Source organism: Leuciscus leuciscus (assembly GCF_965113295.1).
Source record: "Leuciscus leuciscus genome assembly, chromosome: 24".
Taxonomy (NCBI): Eukaryota; Metazoa; Chordata; class Actinopteri; order Cypriniformes; family Leuciscidae; genus Leuciscus; species Leuciscus leuciscus.
Window position 1 is genome coordinate 21,173,926 of NC_138723.1, and position 22,077 is coordinate 21,196,002.

Genomic DNA, 22,077 nt, shown 5'->3' on the forward strand with positions numbered 1-22,077 from the left:
AATACCATCCATCCATCCATCAATAAGTAAATAAAAAAATGCTGTTTCCCTTAACATTTTTATTTAAAAAGTCAAAAATCAAAATACAAACAATCAGATTTTGGCTCTCAATAACGTAAAGTTTTACTGTGGGAAACTTTTTGAACAAACACTTCAGACATGGTTTCTTTCTTAACTCAACAACAAGAAAAAGCCCAAGATTCAGAAAGATTTTGTTCCCTCCTGAGGGGATTACAAAAGCTCAAGCGCAACAATAAGCTTAAAGCCACAATGGAGTGTTGAACGGTCCTCTGCGAACAAGGTCAACAGGGCCTTTTGTGTCTCTCTGGCTATTCACTACAACCCTATTTATAGCAGACCTGGGTGCGTTCTGCCATTTTGGGTTTTCAGCGAGTCAATGATAGGCTTTATGAATAAGAACAGGTGAGCAGAGGAGTAAACACAATTTATTGTGGTAGACGTTGCCCTTTCTATACAGGCAAAGGGCTAAATTTGGTTTTAAAAATCTATTCTAGTGTATTTTTTACGGTTGCTGTGAGCTTTGAGACTTGAAGTGTTTTCAAACAAAGCCCCTGCTAAGAGTGCTATATATAATTATGTGCATGAGGTCATCTTAGGTCATCGATCAGAAAACAAAAATGAAATGACAAGAAAAATTGTGCCTTTTTTGTTTTCTGGAAAGTTTTGATGACTATACTTTTTTTTAATGACAATACACATTTTTCAGCTTGATAAAATCATCATTCATGCCACATAAAGCTCATTAAGAAATGAATAGTGTAAAGAATGCTATTTTTTGTTTGTATAATCATGTAAATTACCCCAGATATCCTGCAAGTCCAAAATCCTCACTTTTACTATCATAAAAGAAACAAACTACAGTAAATACACACTTAAAGTCACTGAAAATTGATTCCAGTTACGTTCTTAATGCGTGTTTCTTTTAATGTGAATGATTAATTGGTGCATGTTATTCAGTCTTAGTTTTTATCATCTTTTATCAAGATCTCTAATAACTTGCTCTTACTATAAAATAACCTTTTTTTCTGCTGACATCACTTGGATACTTCTAACCAATAGCAAAATAGCTAGTTAGTCATAATTTTAGCAAACTCACATTCAGGCTCTATTCTGTAAGTAATGCCCACTTTTCAACATCCAATCAATTCCTGATGGATAAAATAAAGGCCCGCCCTTGAAATACAACACATGACAGAAGATGAATGGATTGTCAATGTCAATGAAAATGGTTTTCAGACAGAATATTACCATTAAACATACAATACATAAAGTAAATAAAAAATAGAAAAGATCAGTGCCACTTTCATTATACTCATCAGCATATACATTGAGTGATCTGTCCTTCAGAACAACAGACAGGGGATAAAGGTCTTGTGGTCACAAGTGTTTGTTATTCACTCTTCATACCCGACAGAGTCCGGCTACTCTCTGTCCGAAGTAAGAGGAGAGGAGGGTCTGGCGGCACCAACACTTTTAGCACTGCCTGTTAGCATGAAGTCTGCCAGGAGATCTATTCCAGAACCAGAGTCCAACAGAGTATCTGGGCAGAGTGATAAAACGAAAGAAACAAAAATAAAGGGAAAGAAGTTGCGTAACCATGCATGTGTCTAAAAATAAATAGTTGGCTATATATTTATGGTCCTCTGATGTCAATTTTATACTTTAAAGCAATTCATCCTCATGCAACCTTAAAGTCATTACTAAATAATTGCTGCAGATGCTAACCTCTCTGGCAGCTGACAGCGTATGCCATGGGATACTAATGATGCTCTGGAATCCAACTGAGTCTAGTTATAACTTATAACTCCATAATTATAGACTTATAATTAATATTAATCCATAATTCTCACCGTGAATGCCGATCATGTGTTCTAGAATGAGAACCCTCTCTGCCAAAATCTTCAGCGCTTCCCTCAACTGCTGCACCTGCAAGAAGGCTGAGCTTTAGCATGTGACAATAAATCATCATAACTAAACATACAAAACTATCCCATTTGTTTGTGCATCATCCTTACCTCTCCTGGAGTCTCTCCCGGCTCACCTTTAGGACCTGGAACACCCTGCTCACAAGATTAATTTTATATACACGTATATACAGTATATATAAAATAAAATAAAAACGTAATTAAATTTAATTATCTTAATTATAAAAATGAAATGCATTGAAAAATAAATGAATTGATTTATGAATTGATTAAAAATTATAATAAAACAAAAAATAAATAATTGTTATAAATATAAATGCAATCCAGTATGTGCGCTCACAGGCTGCCCTTGCTTTCCTGTTATTCCAAGTGGACCCTTTGAAAATAGAGTGATACAATCTAATTAGCCCAAATAAAAAACATTACATTTTTATCTAAAATGCAAAATGTATAAGATTAAGATGTAATTTCTATCTAAATGTAGGTCTTTATTGATGACTTACTCTTTCTCCTGGATCTCCTTTAGGTCCCCTGTCACCTGGTGTGCCTGAAAAGCTTATGGCAGCCTATGATGAATATGAAATAATAAGTACACTGTGCCTTATACATCCATATGTATTGTTCATTTATTTATTTCCTCATTCAAACTGTAAATGCATACTATTTTAGAGCACATTTCATGTATAATCTGCAAGAATATTAAATATATCATTAACTCTTTCTATTTATCCTAAAATATATTCTAAATACATTCCATAATGATAAAAATGCCTTACATTTTTCCCCGGGGTACCTGGGTGTCCAGGTGGTCCGGCAGGCCCTGTTCAACACATATTGATAGAAGATTAAATGTGTGATGAAATAGGTGGGTGATACCAGGTGAAACTGTTATGTATTCTCTGATGTTCTGGCATACCTGGCGGACCAGGAGGGCCGGAGGGCCCTGGGGGTCCAAGGAAAGTCTGAAGGTCACGATAGGCAGAAAAGTCACTATCCGCATCTGAAACATGTAATGTAATGTAACTTCACTTGCAGCAAATGTGATTTGAGCAGCTGTACCGCTGTTCTGTCCAGTAGGATTTGCTGCTCAGGTTCTGTTTTGGGTTATCCATGTTTCACAGAGAGCTAACAAATGACTCTGATTAACTGTTGACAGACAGAAGCCAACCAGACTCTTAAAGTGAGCCAGAGCTCTGAGAGGTTTAAAGCTGATACTACTCAAATGCTGCCATCTTATGGTCATTTTGAGAATAACATTTGAAAGGTTGCTGCTGTTACATATCATTTACGTATTCAATTCCTTATTTTCTTTAACCCTGATTAATAATGGTGATAATTCTGTCATTAATTACTCACCCTCATGTCGTTCCAAATCCGTAAGTCTTTAGTTCATCTTCGGAACACAAATGAAGATCTTTTTAATGAAATCTGAGAGCTTTCTGTTCCTCCATTGACAGCTACGCAACTACCACTTTGACACTTCAAAAAGTTCATAAAGAGATCGTAAAACTAATTCATATGAATTGAGCGGTTTAGCCCAAATTTCCTGAAGAGACACGATCGCTTTATTTGATGAACAGATTTAATTTAGGCTTTTATTCATAATTTATTAATTTATTATTTTATTCATTTTATTCATAAAGATTCATCAACTCACAATCAGTTGTGGTAAACGGAAGCTCAAGCATATTCGCTTGACGTGTGAGAACCATTCTCGCATGTTACGCAGCACGTTTGAGCTTCCACAAGAACCAGTGAGGTTTGTTCTCGCACGTCAAGAAGGTTAGGTTGAACTTAAGGTTTATGTCCGCTGATCAAAGCGTAAATTAAATCTGTTCATCACATTAAGCGATCGAGTCTCTCCAGAAGATTTGGACTAAACTGCTCAATTCATATGGATTAGTTTTACAATCTCTTTATGAACTTTTTGAAGCGTCAAATTGGTAGTTGCATAGCTGTCTATGGAAGGACAGAAAGCTCTCAGATTTCATTAAAAAGATTTTAATTTGTGTTCGGAAGATGAACGAAAGTCTTACAGGTTTGGAACGACATGAGGGTGAGTAATTAATGACAGAATTTTCATTTTTGGGTGAACTATCCCTTTAAAGTCATAAACGTAAAAAATGTGGACAGTGAACCGCATGTTTAATGTGGACTGTTGTACTCACATTCGCCATGTTGTTTTGCCATTAGAGTGAAAACGTCTCCCCTAATGGAGAAGGGAGAGGGTGCAGCAGGCCCCGGCGGACCAGGAAGGCCTCTTTCTCCTGGAGGACCTCGCAGCCCTTGAGGTCCTATAGAGATCAGACGTAACCAGGAGCTGTGAAGCTAAATATTTGCTTTAATATTCCCAGTCAAGTTAAAGAGCTAGTTCTTACCTCTAGGTCCCATAGAACCAGGTTTTCCAGAAAACCCTATCTTTCCTAAAGGTCCAGGAGGACCAGGGGGACCTGGGAGCCCAACAGGTCCTGGTTGTCCTTTTGGTCCTGGGAAGACAATATAAAATATAAAACAAAAAAATTAAAACTTATATTTATAAATATGTATGTATTTTATATATTTTAAGATTTAATTATATATTTATATATAAAAATAAATAATAAAATAAAATAAAACAAAATTACACATCCTAAAGAACAGTATAGTAAAATATATACATCATTTTTTCTTACCTGGTCGGCCAATGGCATTGGGTGTTATTGGTGAGGGGTGTGCCCTGTCCACCTCATTATCAGCTGTTCTCTCAGGTGATTGGCTGGAAAGAGGGAGAGGGGGTGCCTCTGCATCTCTCAGTAACATTATCTGTTAAAAAAGAAAAACCACACTCTTACCATTTTAACTTAAATGTGACTGGTTAACACAAGAGATTACCTACATTTCTATTTTACCTGAGCTTCGATGACACTCAAGCGCTCTTTGACGTCAGCATAACCAGTACAGTTCATGCACTCTAAAGGGATGAATGCAAAAAAAGAGATGTTAAGGTAACGTGTTATGACAGCAGAGAAAGGGGGATTTTTCACCATAAAAAATGATATAGCACAGAGTGAATGGATTAAGCAAATGCTATAAATCTCTCAGCCATCTGTTGAGTCATAAGTCAAATCTATGATCATTCAATCTAAAGATTGCTCTGTTTTTGCAATATTATAATTGCATACTAGTCAAAGTGGTAAACAGAACTGATCTGAATGAGGTTAGTGTGATGCTCTCACCGTGAACGTAACAGAGACACATTCATTCATACTGTCCTTAAAAATTCCAAGGATCCTTCCAGAGTCACTGACTTGTAGTCCAAAAATGAAATCAATCCCAAAACCTCAGTGTGAAACCAAAATATCAGTTGTATGCTCAGTGTTGTTTTGTGAACAACGAGAACTTGTTAGAGAGACACTAAATTAGTTCAATCACATCTTTGGTTGACATCCCTCCCTGGGGTAGGATAAGGAACAGGAAAACCAGACACTGGCCAGCCGTGGTTTTCCATATGCATGGAGGGAAATATCTCACTCTGGGTTTCCCCAAAATTCACCTTTCTCTTTTAAGAGAGACACTCCTCAGTTGGTCAGGAGCTGAAGATAACCGCAAGGTGCTGGACCTTTCTGTGGAAGAAGAGCGATCTTCCAAGACAGCAGAGTCTTGGGAATCATTTGGCATGAAATGAGACGATGATGAATGGCAGCTGATCTCTCAGTGGTGAAATTTTATATGTGAAATGCAATACACAGATAATGAGATTAGAAATTAAACTTTAGAACAAAATGTTCACAAAATACAGAATGTCTCAGACACAAAAACTGATTATGCTGAGCTGGGGAAGCTACTTTAATGTAAACACGAATTGCCGTTTGCATCCCATTTTTTACATATTATTTGACATTGCCATTTAAAAGTTTGAGGTCAGCAAAAAAAGTTTTAAAAAACAAAATACTTTTATTCAGCATGGACACATTAAATTGGTCAAAAGTGACATTATTTTTCCATGATGTTATAAAGTTATTTTGATAATAATAAATAAATGTTTGTAGAGCACCAAATCAGCATATTAGAATGTTTTCTGAAGGATCATGTGACACTGAAGACTGGAGTAATGATTCTGAACATTCAGCTTTACCATTACAGGTATAATATTTTAAAATATATTAAAATAAAAAAAACAGTTACATTTAAATTGTAATATTTAAAGGTATAGCGGGGGATCTTTCCAAATTTTAGATAAGACCCGCCCTCTCCACTTTTTGAAAAGTTTGATTGATTCACCAGAATGATTGACAATTAGGAGGACCAATAGTATAGGTTACCCACCAGGAAGTAAAACATCCTCCGCTATACCTTTAACAATGTTACTGTTTTTACTGTATTTTGACCAAATAAAGCATAAAAGACTTCTTTCAAAAACGTAAAAAATTCTTACCAAGCCCAGTCTTTGTTTCTCTGTGAAATTGAATGAGAAAAATTATAGAACAGGACTTGATTTCATCCATCAGGAACTAAATACAGCTAAAAACAAAGAAACTAACCACCTTCATTTTTGACTGGTTGAAACATAGTAAGGAACTGAAGATTAAATTTGGATTAAAAGACATCAAATGCAGTACAGGACTCATTTTTGGACTCATCTGTGTACATTCAAATGGACCACTAAAATAAACCAGACTTCCACTACTTTAAAAACATCTAAACTACTGGACTACTATGTGGGTGGTTAATAGACCAAAGCTAGTGGTTTTGCTAATTTTAGTTAGTACGCAGCAAACTACTTGGCAACAAAAAACTAAATTATCATAACATCATTACTTCTATTTTCTTCCAATGAGACATTTTGAACACTACAAGCTTTATCATCTGCTCTCAATTGACTTGACAAAGGCCACAAGCATGTCACAGTGTCATCAAAGAAACAGTTTGGATGCCAAACCTCATGAAGGGACATTAGCTCATTCCATGAAGCGCAAAGGAACAAATTTGTCACTTCTCACCACAATATACACATCCAACAGTGCAGGAGAGTTGACATGTCTCTGTTTTTCGAGGTGGGAGTCCATAAGGACTGCATTAAAGTGCAATGCTAACTGCATGTCTCCTCTTTGAGGAAACACCCATGCTGGGAAACCCAAAGAATGCCATTCACTCTATATCAGTTATGCTAAAAAAATATATATAAAACACTAGTTCTGTAATATTTACTTTGTAGGGACTCCATGGCACTGGGTGCTGTATGACAGAAGGCTGTGTAAGTTAAAGCGCTGTTGAAGTTTGGCAGACTATGAAAACGTAGAATGAAATGTTCAGCTGTCTCTGACATGCCTGTTCTCTTTGTGCCTTGGCCGTAACGCAGGGCTCTGCTGGATACCGGGCCGCTCTCAGATCAGTGGACAAATGAACGTTGGGGTATTCTGGAAAAACACCCAACGGATCAGCTGTAAAGAAGAGCAGCACAATGGGATCTGCAGACACTGGACCGTTATGCTTTCTGCAGATGCGAGGGAAGGCTTAATCGGGCCTACGTTTTTTGGAACTAGCACAACGATTTTATTAAAACTGACATGGTTAATAAAGTTACGCAAACACGTGCCAGCGCAGACATCAGTGATGTATTGATGTACCAAACCAGAGTGCGACTCAAGAAGAACAAATACACAAATCACACATGCAAGCTGACCACATTAAGACTCCACACCCATTAACAGCATTCTGGCAGAGACTGATGGGGTTTTCAGAGATTATGAAGACACAAGATACTCCTGCATGTTCTCCAGGGTGAATGCAGTTTATGAAGTGGTTTATTGGTAAAATGCGACGCAATGAATTTGTTTTATACAGAATTTTAATAAGCTGTATTGCCAGATCTAGATCGTGCGTCATTAACTTTTTTTCTATGCTAAATACAAGCAGACTTGTTAGTAATGAGCTTTAGCCTCTGTATCTGCCCTCAAACAAATACTTTGGGCACATGTATTGCAGGAAGACTGGTAATTGCTTGCTATTCCTCTTTGGAATTCATTTGCTGGAAATTGTATCCCCCTAAAGCGTATAGTATACAAGCAGACTAAACAAATCTCAATTCAATTCAGTTTAAAATGCACTTTCACGTAATTGCAGGAGTCTGCTTTTGCTTATTTGGTTTGTGAAGCACCTACATAACTAAATTAAAATAACATTTTAATTTACATTTGACATTTAATTCATAATATCACTGGGAGACGGGAGTTGCTCTCTAGTGACAACTGGAATAATGTTGAGAGACAAAGGATCTCTTACAGCTGTTGATTCCAGCTGCAACCACAACACCTTGCAGCTGTGCTGTCTTGCATTTGTTAAAATTGTGATGCTCATGTTTCTGATCTATTTGTAATATTGTTTTAGACTATTATGCATAGCCCATGTTGGTGACCATGTGGTACTTGGACAGTCCAACTGGATCAGATGTGTTTCTTGGTCTGAAAAGTTAAATAAGAGTAATTTAATAAGAGTAATAATTTCCAGCAAAATAATCATTTTAATCATTTTGGTTTAGCCCTACTTTGAGATTATTTAGACTAATTTATATTCATGGTCAGTGTTGGGTGCAAAGCATTACTAATTAATTACTGTAATTCAATTACTTTTCCTTTGAAAAAGTAAAGTAAGGGATTACTCTTAATTTTTCTGTAATTTAATTAGTTACTTCTGATGTAATTGCTTTAAACACTGTATAGACTATAAAACAATTCTATATAAAACAATAGTGTATTTAACATCAAAATGTATAATGTCTAATGTTAAAATGTATGTTTTAAATGTAACCTTCTCCCTTTAAATAGAGAGAATAATCATTTCAAGAAGAATTTATGCAATTTTATATTATTTATTAAAAGAGCAGTTTCATCCTTGTAATGTTCAACTGGTCGAGGTTGATATGAAAGGATTTAGAAAGTAATTGGTAGTGAGTAATGCAACACTTTTTGGAGAGAGTAATTCCTACAGTGATCTAATTTCACTGTTTAAGATGTAATTAGCTAGTAATTAATTACTTTTTTAGAGTAACTTATCCAACACTGTTCATGGTGGAAATTACAGGGGTTTTTGGAGGTTCACACCCCCATTTAAGGCTCAAACCCTAAAAGAAAGTCAAAACGAAGACAATAAAGTTGGGATTACTAAAAAGTAAAAAGTAATGCATTTTATCATCACTAAAACTTAATATTCAATAAATATTTCAAAAACATTTTCAAAAGTAACCACAAAAAGTTAAATCACAAGTAAATCAGATCACAGAGCTACATAGATGCAACATAGTACATTATACATCTTACATATATATACATCACTTATATTAATCTATAATATACTCTCTATATAAATATACACTATAAGTCAAAAGTTTGGAATAATTACGTTTTTTTTAGACTTCTTTCAAAAACATTTAAAGGGATACTCCACTTTTTGGGGGAAATAGGCTCATTTTACAACTCCCCCAGAGTTAAACAGTTGAGTTTTACCATTTTCGAATCCATTCAGCCGAACTCCGGGTCTGGCGGTACCACTTTTAGCATAGCTTAGCATAGATCATTGAATCGGACAGGACCATTAGCATCTCTCTAAAAAAAATGACCAAAGAGTTTCGATATTTTTCCTATTTAAAACTTGACTCTTCTGTAGTTACAACGTGTACTAAGACCGACGGAAAATGTAAAGTTGCGATTTTCTAGGCTGATATGGCTAGGAACTATACTCTCATTCCTGCGTAATAATCAAGAAACTTTGCTGCCGTACCATGGGTGCAGTAGGCGTAATGACATGACGCAGCACCTGAAAATAGGTCTAATAGGTTAGACAAACTTAGTCCCGGTCACGTTGGAAGTTACCGAGCTGGGGACTATTTTCAGGCGCTGCGTCATATCATTACGCCTGCTGGACTCATGGTATGGCAGCAAAGTTTCTTGATTTTTTACGCAGGAATGAGAGTATATGAGAGTCTATTTCCAAAAAAAAGTGGAGTATCCCTTTAAAAATCTTAATTATTCCACACTGTATTTATTGTAGAATACTGTTTGGCAAACTAGAGACACTGCAGGCACCAAAAGACATTTTGAGTTGCTTAATGCTTAATTCTCACTGCACCCACACAGACGCTGATTAATGCAGACAATCACCAGATTACAGTATGTCACTTCTCAGGCACTGCACTACCCGCCAAACGCTGACATGTTCAGTCAGCGAAAACAAGCGCCAGCTAACAGCAACAGATGCTGACAAGGGTACTGAAAAACCCAAAGAACGTGTCCTGTTGCCATTGGTCATGAATGTGTCTGTTGGCGTTGGTCACTGTATAATTTGCACACTGATTACATTCACCATGCATTTATGAGATATAGTTTTGGGTTCATAGTCTTTACAAGTTACCCTAATGAACAGGTAGAACGCATTGGCTTGTCCATCTGTGCTCCACCACAGAAATGAGATGATCTCACCCGCCACAGGCAGCTGAGGGGGCTGGAGCACACGCGTCCTCATCAATCATGAGATACCACACCACAGACATCCCATTTTCCCACAGCTAGGGGTACTGATCACAATCTCAATAAAGGAATTTCTAAAGCAGGTGATAGATTTGAAACTCTGCCAGGCCTTCTGGAAACCTGGTATGGGGGTAGTAAGAAAGACAGCTGGAGTTAACTATATGGATATAGATAAGACCCTGACCAGGGCATTATGGGAAGTTCGAGTACCCAAGTAATTCTGCTGATGGGAATTGTTCCCATGAATGACTAATGCCTTTAGTCTAACAATCAGGGTTTGGTGGTTTTCAAACTGGAATCCAGGAACCCTCAGGGAGCCATAATATTATGTAGTACTGTTGATAAAATGAATTATACTTGTGTTAAATTAACTGTTTAGTAAATGTACTTATAAAAAACTCTCCAACTTTTTGTTTAGACTGTCATTTAGGGATCTAACTAACTCCGTCCCCCCAAACCACTGTTATGTGCAGCATGCATAAAAGTTAGACTAAATAAGTAAAAAAGTAGAGCTGCACCAAATGGTAAAAACAGTTGAGAAGTACGCAGAACATTTGAGGAGACAAGCAAGCATTTTGCTAAATGTATTTTTTTGAGCTGTTGAAGTTAAATGTTAAATTAAGATTAAATATGCTAAATATAAATTGTAATATGCTCATTATATTTATTGATCCTCAGGTAATCTATCTATAGAAAAACATACAATGTCTAAAGCTGTATTATGCAAATCAAAGTAAAAATTTCCCAGATAATAATTTGATTTGTTTTTAGTTAGTCAGTCTATTTTAATATATTTCCCTGATGATAAAGCTGAATTTTCAGCATATTACTCAGTATTAAGTGACAAGTGATCCTTCAGAAATCATTCTAACGTGCTGATTTAGAGATCAAGAAACTTTTAGTTAGTGTATATCACAAAAAGCTCAAAAACCTCTGAATTAGGAGATAAATATTTTTTTTTTTTACATCAAATACAAAAACATAACAGTAGATTGTTGATGTGTTGCATGCTATCTCTGGGAGTTCCTCTCTAGTGACAATTGGAATACCGTTACGGGACAAAGGATCTCTTACAGCTGTCGATCCCAGCTGCAACCATCCTCCCACACCTCAACAGCTTTGCACTCTCGCATTCCTTGACGTCTACTCATTCTTAGTCAAACATGAAGCTATACTTTTCACATAGTTAAACACGACTGATCAGAATATCCAAGTCTTTGACATACTTATATGGAAATGTAATGAGATCAAGAGAAGAACTGGCCTCAATATACAAGGAATCCATTAATGAGCAAAACTAACCGAGGGAGGGACAGCAACAAAAAGTCCAGCATTTTGCTGACTAATCTGATGGATGAGAAAGATTTCTTTGTCTGGGCTGCATTAATGAACAAACAACTTCATCACACTGGTATCTTTTAATACAAGGCACATGAATTTCCGACACTGTACATTCCTGAAGGACTGAACATCACTAATGTGGTTCAACATGACCACAGATAGTCACACAATTCTCCATAACTGTCAAAGTGATATGAATAAACATCTAAAGCACAACTCCAGGGAAGAATGAATCAGTTTAAGTTTCTTATCGCATTTCTATTTATATATTTAGCTGGATTGATCACTCTTACATGCCCTAGATGGATGTGTTTGACCATTCGTGTCTTGTGTCTTTCGCATGACAGTGCGTTCAGAAAACTCATGCTCAAGTTAGTTCAACTTTTTTTAAAAATGTGTCTTGAGACCTTCATTTTTTTTCCATTCCACATCTTTACATTTTCAATGCATTCCACGTTTTTCATTTGCATTCCACTGCAATGGACGGCTGGTTTTAAAATCTTCCCGGTCTACAGACATTAGTTGACATTTGCTTCAAGATAACTTTAGTTAACTCTACAATAAGTAAATCCACTTCTTCACCAGCTAATTACTCTTCGACAGCAATGCAATAGAAATATACAGAGCTATCGAAAAAATGAAAGTTCAAAAACAAAATTCTAAAGATGGCTGTGCGCTTGGGTCTATTCCTTGCATTATTTTCCCATTCCACATTTCCCATAATTTCCCATTGCATTTGATTCATGTGTGAATCGCCCATTTAGAGCCTTGTAATAGATAAAGCACCCTTTCCACAAACTTTTTTTTAAGAAGAGTACATTATAACACTATGCTAAGTGTTATTTTACCCTTTGATTAAAATATGGGGTTTCTAATACAGCTGCTGTTGGAGCAAATGGGAATGCAATAAAATAATTATAATGGCTATATTTGCAATGGTCATCGACCCATGTACAAGTTCACCCTGCTTTAGTTTAACAACGTTCCAAACCCGGAAATGTAAAAAAGGTTTTTAATGACTGAAATCAGACACAGCATTCTTCTTTAGGCCTCATTACACACAATAATAGGAAATGTTGGGATTTCACACGACTGACTTTGACCTAACTTGAGCTGTTTGACTACGAGTCACAATCCAAAGTCCAAAAATATGTTCTTAAATAAACCAAACACAAAGGGGCCTGAGACCCAGGGGATTGACAGCCTCAGGCTGAAGCTATGAGCCCAATGGAGAGGGATAAAAGGGAGGAGGAAGGAGAAAGGAGAGAGGGATGGGGAATGAAGATTTCTGATTTATTCACATGTCAGAGATCGTGGCGCCCTTGGATTTGACCCAAACTAAATCATCCACATCTCAAAGGGGATGATCTGAAAAGAGACACCGCAGACGGGCCAGTGTGTCTGCTGTGGGGGGAAAGAGGTTCATTAAACCAGCATCCAGAAAAACATGGGAATGTGTGTCATGGGTCAATTATCCTTATTGAGTCAAAATGATTTGGACTATTGTGACCTCTACCACATCTAACTGTGCTGTGTCAAACAAATTAAAATTAATCAAAAGCATTGACTCATTTTCTTAATTCAAAATATTTTCTTCCAGCTTTTTATTTTAGTTTAATTAAAATGTATTTACCCATATATGCAAAGACCCAGAGCTGTGCTGGTTTTGATTATGATTATCACTCTAGGAGTAAAGTGTGTAAGTGTAGAGTGTAAGTGTAAGTGTAGAGTGTAACTGTACCAATATGACATGACATTGACATTAGACAGGGTTACCAGACCCCCTTTCACACAGTGCGTTGATCCCGGGAAATTGTCGTAAAATTGCTAGAGTGCCTTCTGTGTGAACGCAAACACGTCCCGGGATTGATACCGGGATGGGGACCTAGTGACATTGCCGGGATCAGTCCCGGCTTGTTCACAAGAATGCGCCCTGTGTGAACAAAAGCCAGGACCGATGCCTAAGGGGTGTGTCGTAGTAATGACGCACGTGGCATCGCACAGGCCTTTCTACAACCTATGCTACAGCATATGGGGAACGAGCCACTCGGCAAACCCAGTGGCGCTACTGGGGAGTATGGACTCATCGTTGTGTAGAAATGACGAAGAGGAGTTATCAGCAGAACTGACATCTGACAGGAGTTATCACATCCTGACATCACGTGTCTTTACGGGATCTTTACGGGATGTGTGTGAAATCACTCACAGATTCCGGAAAATCACTGGCAGTGTGAATGAACCAAAATCAAACGATCCCGGGACAAATCCCGGGACACATTATCCGTGTATTTTCCGGAATCTCTATGTGAAAGGGGCTCAGGTAAAATACATACAGATCTTTTTGTTTATACCCACAAAAAGTTAAGAAAAGGATGCATTGGCTCTATTATTTAAGTAGTAGACTTTCAAAGAACTTGTCTCAGATACTCCTCCTAAAATTCCTTAGGATAAATACAAATAGAATCACATCAGATATACAGATAATTTAGTCTTGGAAGAATATAAGAAACATTTATATTGAGACATATTGACTTTTGATTGCAGATATTTGTATCATGGCAAATCTGAGCATACTTTGTGACATGGCCAATCCAAAATGGATTTTCTCCAAGTTAATATATGCCAGTATAAGAATGTTTTGCACTGAAGTGTGTGGTGCTCATATAGAGAGAGAGGAAATACATTCAGTGTAAAAATTATTGACACATTCCCTTTTTCTACCAGATGATTGATTCCCACCGTCAGACCAGCTGTTGTCACTCACATTCACACCCACAAACTGAATGTAAAGGATCTCTCCTTGTTGCTAAGAGACTTAAATTTGAAAAAGAACCACCCACTAAGACACACCAAGCCAAGTAAGTGGTGTTTGCCCGTGCAAAAACTTGCTCGATGCTTGGGTGGTTTCTGGGTGGTTTCAATGTGGTTGCTTGCTTACACAAATCAAAAGAGTCCAACCACAAAATCACTGTGATAATGTTATGATTTTCTTGGCACAACTAATAAATGTCATCTAACAGCTAACAATTATTTTCTCTCAAAGACATTCAAATGCTTCAGTAATACTTCAGTGAACTTGAGATTGGTGAGAAATGATCTCCCTCACCCTCTCTGCAGTCTTCCCCATGGAATCCCGGACAGCATCGCCATTCCAGAGAAGTGATTTTCCTGTAGGTCACTCTGTACACAGGTCTCACCAGAGTTCTGTAGCTGGGAAAATACAGAAAAGCAAAGCATACACAGAGTCTGTTAGTGAATGTGAGAGTAAACAGTAGAGTATATTCCAGTTTATACCATGAGATCACTTCTTTTCTCTGTACCTGATGAGGTTCGCACATGGTCCAGGCCATCGGCAACTCTGAAACAGTCGCTGCACAACAGTCTCTGTCCCATTCTGTGTCTGACATGAAACTGTCTTCTGTACTGTGTACTGGCACCGGTTCCTTATTCGTTCCATGATGAATAAACAATAATAATGACAAAGACCAGACCAATCAGTATCCAGCAATGTCAAATATCGAATAGAAAAAAAACCATGGAGAAATGAATACCAATGAAATCATGGAAATTTAGAGCATTAGGTAGAGAGTGATAAAAGTCTTCCAAAAATTCCTTTTCACAAAACGCATATGGCATTGCAAAACAAACAAGCATGTGACTTCAGTAGTACTAGTGCCATAATGTTTCTTCATGAAGCTCCTTCACTTCAAAAGCGAAATGAAATACAGCACGGTGGACTGAGGGTCCTCAGAGAGACCCTCTCAGTGGCACAAGCATATCTTTTTTCCTTTACCATGGGAGACTGAATGATTTATTCTCTCCCGACATTCATTTAACACCCGAAGGGTCTGTCATCTGTTCTTGAAAATAACTAAATAAAAAAAACCTGGAAAACTTCCTTTCTGATATGTCTCAGGTGATTCAAAATATCCCAGGATTGTGCCTGTTTTGTCTTTCATGTCATTGTTCTTCTTTGTTTCACAGGACAGATTGTGATGAGTCGTGACCGGACCACAGACGCACATGAAGCTCTACACGTCTAGACTAAAGAGCTCAACCTCAACCACATGTCAAACCACAAATTATTTTGCCACATCTGTTGGGAAAAAGAACTATTCATTTTTAAGATAAATACTTTTGGCTATGGTTTGTTTTGTGCTTTTTCTGGGAATTCAATCAGGGGTCCACATGAGCCTTCACAGATGTATTTAGGATAGATAGATAGATAGATAGATAGATAGATAGATAGATAGATAGATAGATAGATAGATAGACAGATAGACAGATAGATAGACAGACAGACAGACAGACAGAAAGATAGATAGATATAGAACAACAGACAGAATGACAGAACAGATAGACAGACAGATGATAGATAGATAGACAGACAGACAGACAGACAGACAGACAAACAGATAGATAGACAGACAGACAGACAGATATAGAACAACAGACAGAATGACAGAACAGATAGACAGACAGATGATAGAGAGACAGACAGATAGATATAGAACAATAGACAGAATGACAGAACAGATAGACAGACAGATGATAGACAGACAGACAGACAGACAGACGATAGATAGATAGATAGATAGATAGATAGATAGATAGATAGATAGATAGTTATAGAGCAACAGTCAGAATGACAGAACAGATAGACAGACAGATGATAGATAGACAGACAGATGATAGATAGATAGATATAGTTATAGAACAATAGACAGAATGACAGAACAGATAGACAGACAGACAGATGATAGATAGACAGACAGATGATAGATAGATAGAACAACAGACAGAATGACAGAACAGATAGACAGATAGATAGATAGATAGTTATAGAGCGACAGACAGATGATAGATAGACAGACAGATGATAGATAGATAGTTATAGAACAATAGACAGAATGACAGAACAGATAGACAGACAGACAGATGATAGATAGACAGACAGATGATAGATAGATGGAACAACAGACAGAATGACAGAACAGATAGATAGATAGATATGTACACAGTAAAATGATTTTTCAAAGTCGTAAATAAAACAATGATTAATGAAGTACGTTTTACAAGAAATTACTATTTCAATCTTTCTACTTGAAAATGTCATGTTTAATTCAATGTTTCTTTGTAATTATTTGTGAAATACTAGTATTTTCTGAGTGAAAACTGTTTCAAAATAAATCCTACACCAGTTTTTTTTTTAGTGTAGGTTATTTAGCTTCAAAAATGTATTTATATGTAGCCTACACATTACATATACAGAAAAGTTGTAAACCACATAAACAGTTGTGAATAATATTTCTAAAAAGTAAAATATTGTTCGATTAGATAATAATAGAAATGCTCGACTAATCTAAGTTTATTAAAGCTTGACTGTTATAACTCGAGTTCACTGACCTTAATCCATCATCCTGCAATAAACTAAGGCTTTAAATCAATCAGTTTGATAACCCAGTGATGCTCCAGCTGGTTAGTAAATCTCTTTCTCTAATGTTACACACATCGAGCACATGAAGTCGCAGAGTTTACCTGTTGAGTGTGTTTGCTCCAGTGTTGTGTTCGGACACTGTGCGCTGCAGTCTCACTGGAACCTGATAAATAGCTGCTGAGGCTTTAAAAGGACGAAACGACAACATGAAAATACAAAGAAGTTTCCAAAATCCCTCACGCATGGTCCGACGTCTAACTACTCTTTGCTTATTGCCTGTGCTTTATCTGATGTTGTCCTGCTCAGACAAGTTGTGTTAAACGCCTGAGTGAGTTATTGAGAGACCTGACGGAGGAGAGACGAGACAGTCAAAATGCTATCCGCTCTTCTGGAGTAAAACACTGGCTGTGTCTCATAACATATTTGGCTGACTATCTAGTGTCTACTACATCATAGTTAGCGTGGCCAAAAAATCCTCCAGGCGTTTGTGACATCCAAAACGCCGTCTAGGTATGAATTAAGGTACTGTGTAATGTATATGGCAAAAGAAACACATAGAAAACAATTAGAGGAGAAACATAACATGGATAGATATTTCATTATTAAATACAATGCTGATACGTAAATAAATAATAATAGTAATAATAAAACTGATGGGCAAAAATAATTATTAATAGTTCTGATTTAAAATGTGTAATGGGGCTTTAGCGCCACCCGCTGGTCAACCACTTTTTAATACCACAGATCTTGAATCTCCTACACTAAAGTTTTTTTCTTTTCTTTTAAAGACTTTTATAATGTTTTTGAAATAAGTTTCGTATGCTCACCAAGGCTGAAAATACAGTAAAAACAGTAATAATGTGAAACATTATTTCAATTCAAAATAACTTTTCTATGTACATATTAAAATTTAATTTATTCCAGTGATGGCAAAGCTGAATTTTCATTACTCCAGTCTTCAGTGTCACATGATCTTTCAGAAATCATTCTAATATGATTATTTGATGCTCAAGTTTTTTTTTTTTTATTGTTATCAAAGTTGAAAACAGTTGTGCTGCTTAATACTTTTGTGGCAAGCGTGATCATTTTTCTTTCTTTTTTTGGGGGATTCTTTGATGAGCAGAAAGTTCACAAAAACAGCATTTATTTGAAATACAAATCTTTTTTTTTATTTTTTTTATTGTAAATGTCTTTACTGCATCTTTTGATCAATTGAATGCATCCTTGCTGAATTAAAGTATTGATTTCTTTTTTTTTTTATCGTATTGATCCCAAACTTTTGAACGGTAGTGTATATTGTTATTGTTTTGAAAGAATAATGACAAAAATTAAGTTTCTTGAAATGAATGTCTAATATTTAATAATATTTGCTTCAAATAACAATATGGCTGCTTCATCAACCTCAATGTGCCCACTAGACAAATGCCATTCCTATAACATTTTATGAATAATACCAACATACTAAATAATAACTTCTTTCAATGTATGTGTTACATTGAGACAAATTAGTAAATGTTCAATTAATGAAAAAAATGAGAGCTGGAAGGGTGCGTCTTTAACAGTTGGAGGCACTAGATACCCTGAGACCAGAATCTACAAACAGAAAATCTAGATATCATTCACATCTTTTGAATCATAGCTTAAACATTCATTTCAATCTGCATGTAAACTCACAGAACTTGATTGAAGACCTTCTGCATGTTAAGTCATTGTATTTATTAAAAGAGAATGGTGTGGTCTAATGAGATTATTTGTGCATAAAGCGTGATGTATTCAATTATATTTCAAGTACCCTTGTAATATAACTCACTATTTGTCTTTGTTTTGAAATACATTTTCTTCAATAATGGCTAAGCCTTCAGTCAACATGAAATTATTTTATGGCTTTCTTTTTTTTTTATCAAGCATCACATTCCACTGACTATAACATAAAACTATAATCATTATAATAACTGTAACAGCAATTTCAACAAGAAGGGCTTTAAAGTGAGAGATCTGCTCTCCCAGTAAACAGGAATGTCCAGTTAATAGTCTGGCTTCTTTTGATTTTGGCTTATAAACCTATGAAATAATGCTTCATTTATGTCACGTCCGAATTCTACTGCGAGATCTTCAGAAATGAACAATAATTACAACATGACCAGAATTTAAACATATTCTGTGTGTTCTCGGAACAAGAGTTTAAAAGGGAAGGCCGATATTTGTAAATCTTAAATGTTGCAAAGCTATTCCATGCGATAATAAATATAGTGCTTTCTCGATGTCTGGTCCGTATTGTGTCTTTTGCAGCAGTTCTAGGAAGGTCAGTGATCAGTCTGGCTGATTATCAATGCCCAGTGTACAGTGTGTGTGTGTGTGTGTGTGTCTGTGTGTGTTAGCTCAGAGGGGCTGCCTGGATGACCGAGACCTGCTCGGTACAAATTCTTTTTAGTGGTGGGGCTCCACAACTGTCCTCATCCTCCTGCACCTGGAGAAAAAGGAACAACCACTAGCTGACACAGAAAGTTGTTGCATTGAGAATAAAACCAAAGAAAAAAAGAAAAAAAAAGATTGAATTTGAGGCCAAGCAAGGCCCACAACCTAAGGAGAAGAACTGTCCTTGCATTCATGCTTTATTATCAACCTCTGGCTAGTTTTGTACTGTTTTGTACCTGAGCAGTGAGGGGAAGGAGATCTTCTTTGATCAGTGTTGGCGGCTCATCTGCAATCTCACTTGACTGCAGCAGCGGTTCTAGAAAAAAAAAAAGTTAACATGTTGAAAGTGGGTCAACTGACTCAAAGATCTCAGTGAACTTTGTATTTTTAGAAGATAAGAGCGCAACGCATTTGTTCAGAACAAATCAGCATGACACAAAGAGGGAAAACAACTTACAGTGGAATCTAAATAGTTAAGCAAGGTTTATAAAAGCTTCAGGGTTTATGAAACACTGAATATACCTTTGAAAATGAGTCATTTATTTATTAATAATATAATACGAGTAATGAATCTCTCAGAGATTAACATTAAACTAACATTTAAATATTGAAAAATAATATGAAATTGTGAATTACAAAGTAATATAATATAATGAATCTCTCAGCTCTGAGGTCAACGTTAAACTTAATGAGAAATGCAAGCTATGAGTCTCACCTTCCATGATTTCCTGGCCGAGGGTGGGCGGCAGTGGGTCATCTGTATGATAGTCTAGACTCTGAGGTGCAGGACTGACCGGCTCACTGGGCGGTAGACTGGAGTTATTGCTGCTGTCTGCAGCTATTTTATGCTGGTATGAGTCGAGAGAACTCTGGTTGCTGTTGTCATCTGAGAAGGCAGCCAAGAGAAGATTTGAATTTGACATGAACATCATATGGGTTTGGAACAACATGAGGGTGAGCAAACAATGACAGAATTGTAATTTTTGCGTGAATTAACCCTTTAAAACTTGCATCTGTTCACCTTGAAAATCTAATAGTACAGAACAGGCGTTATCAGATGCCTCCTCCGTGGGAAAATTCTTCCGTTGCATTTCTCCACCCACAGACACTTTGCTCTTGTCCTTCTAAAATACAGATACAGTAAATACTGTGGAGTTTCAGATAATATGTACAGATTATATTTTCATCTATATTTATGAAATGGAAACAACATATTTTTGTACATGCATTTAGCATATCCAGATGACATGAAAGTACAATTAAAACCAAGAGAAAAGAACATCTCAGATGTGTCGTACCTCCTTTGTGTCCACCACAGGAACCCATTTAAATATTCTTAATGATGTATCACCAACTGTGACCCATTTCTTCTCCCTGAAATGGAGCAATTGTGTAACAGGTTTCCTATATACATGACTTGAAAAGCTCTGTCAAGTTTCCATGTTAAAAACGCAATCATGCAGAAAAAAACACTTATCAAGTTTCCAGATGGAGAAAGTTTTGGCTCATCTAAGAGCTGTTTTTTTGGGACATGGGATTACAAGGTCCATTTGTTAATGAGATGACCCCTATCAAATATCCCCATTTATTTCAATAACAAAAGTGCTTCGTTTAGTTGGGCTAAAGCCTTACTGGGTGTGCTTGGATTACTCTTTTGCACAGTAAATGTATAATAAACTAGTAAAAAAAAAAAACACAATAAAATCAGTTAGCTATTATAGGTTACTGACAGTCCCTACATATTACACTTTTTCATCACATGAAGAAACCTTTTAAAAGCCTTAAGTCCCGCCTCTTTTTGCCACTTATCCCTTGTGAAAATAAAGACAAGTGCGCTGACATTGGCTGTCTCTTGTGTCAATCAAACAGCATCCTCTTATCAAACTCCTCCTCCTTTCCGACTGAAGTTTCTCTTTTGAAAAACATTTCTCTTTCAAAGTGTCTTGACGCCGCCCGTTATACTCACCATTTCCGTACTCTCTCGATGGCGGCCATCACTTTCTTAATGTCATCTTTAGCGCGACTTCGGGTCTCTGCGCGGACCGAACGACCCGACATTTCTGAATGTTATCGGTACTCTTACTGGAATCGTGTCGGTCTCGCAGTCTGGTTGCACAAATCTCGCATCGCGAGAACTCATACTTTCCAGAGCTTCTTGACAGGTCCCACCTACTTACATAAGCGCACAGGTGGCTGCTGTTTTTTTTTTTTTTTTACATATTATTATTAACTTTATTATAGTCATTATAATCATATCCAGTGAGTCAACGACCGAATGGCCAAATCATCTTTTAAGGATTATACTTGTTTATAACCTAAATGCTTTAATTTAACTCTTTAATAGTTATAGTACCTTTCAAAATAAAAGTCTTCGGGGGCTGTTTTTTTTTTATAGCTGAGTTAAGATATTAAAATTAGTGTTGTAATTCTTAACAGT

At 36.6% G+C, this 22,077-nt stretch overlaps 2 protein-coding genes across 2 annotated transcripts; both read right to left on the reverse strand.

Moving 5' to 3' along the window:
• Positions 1 to 36: 36 nt before the first annotated feature.
• On the reverse strand, positions 37 to 18,106 carry col26a1 (collagen, type XXVI, alpha 1). The gene is made up of 14 exons (XM_082158277.1): positions 17,327 to 18,106; positions 15,109 to 15,231; positions 14,895 to 14,998; positions 4,835 to 4,896; positions 4,619 to 4,748; positions 4,325 to 4,432; positions 4,115 to 4,240; positions 2,863 to 2,946; positions 2,723 to 2,766; positions 2,450 to 2,512; positions 2,287 to 2,322; positions 2,037 to 2,081; positions 1,872 to 1,947; positions 37 to 1,561 (listed from the first exon to the last, which is right to left on the reverse strand). Exons 1-14 carry the CDS (start codon positions 17,467 to 17,469, stop codon positions 1,443 to 1,445), a joined length of 1,263 nt encoding a protein of 420 aa, XP_082014403.1. The 5' UTR covers positions 17,470 to 18,106; the 3' UTR covers positions 37 to 1,442.
• Positions 18,107 to 18,553: 447 nt separating this feature from the next.
• Positions 18,554 to 21,774, reverse strand: bcl7ba (BAF chromatin remodeling complex subunit BCL7B a). The gene is made up of 6 exons (XM_082158299.1): positions 21,607 to 21,774; positions 20,939 to 21,014; positions 20,662 to 20,764; positions 20,356 to 20,526; positions 19,877 to 19,956; positions 18,554 to 19,692 (listed from the first exon to the last, which is right to left on the reverse strand). The coding sequence occupies exons 1-6, from the start codon at positions 21,696 to 21,698 to the stop codon at positions 19,600 to 19,602; spliced, it is 615 nt and encodes a 204-aa protein (XP_082014425.1). The 5' UTR covers positions 21,699 to 21,774; the 3' UTR covers positions 18,554 to 19,599.
• Positions 21,775 to 22,077: the final 303 nt, after the last annotated feature.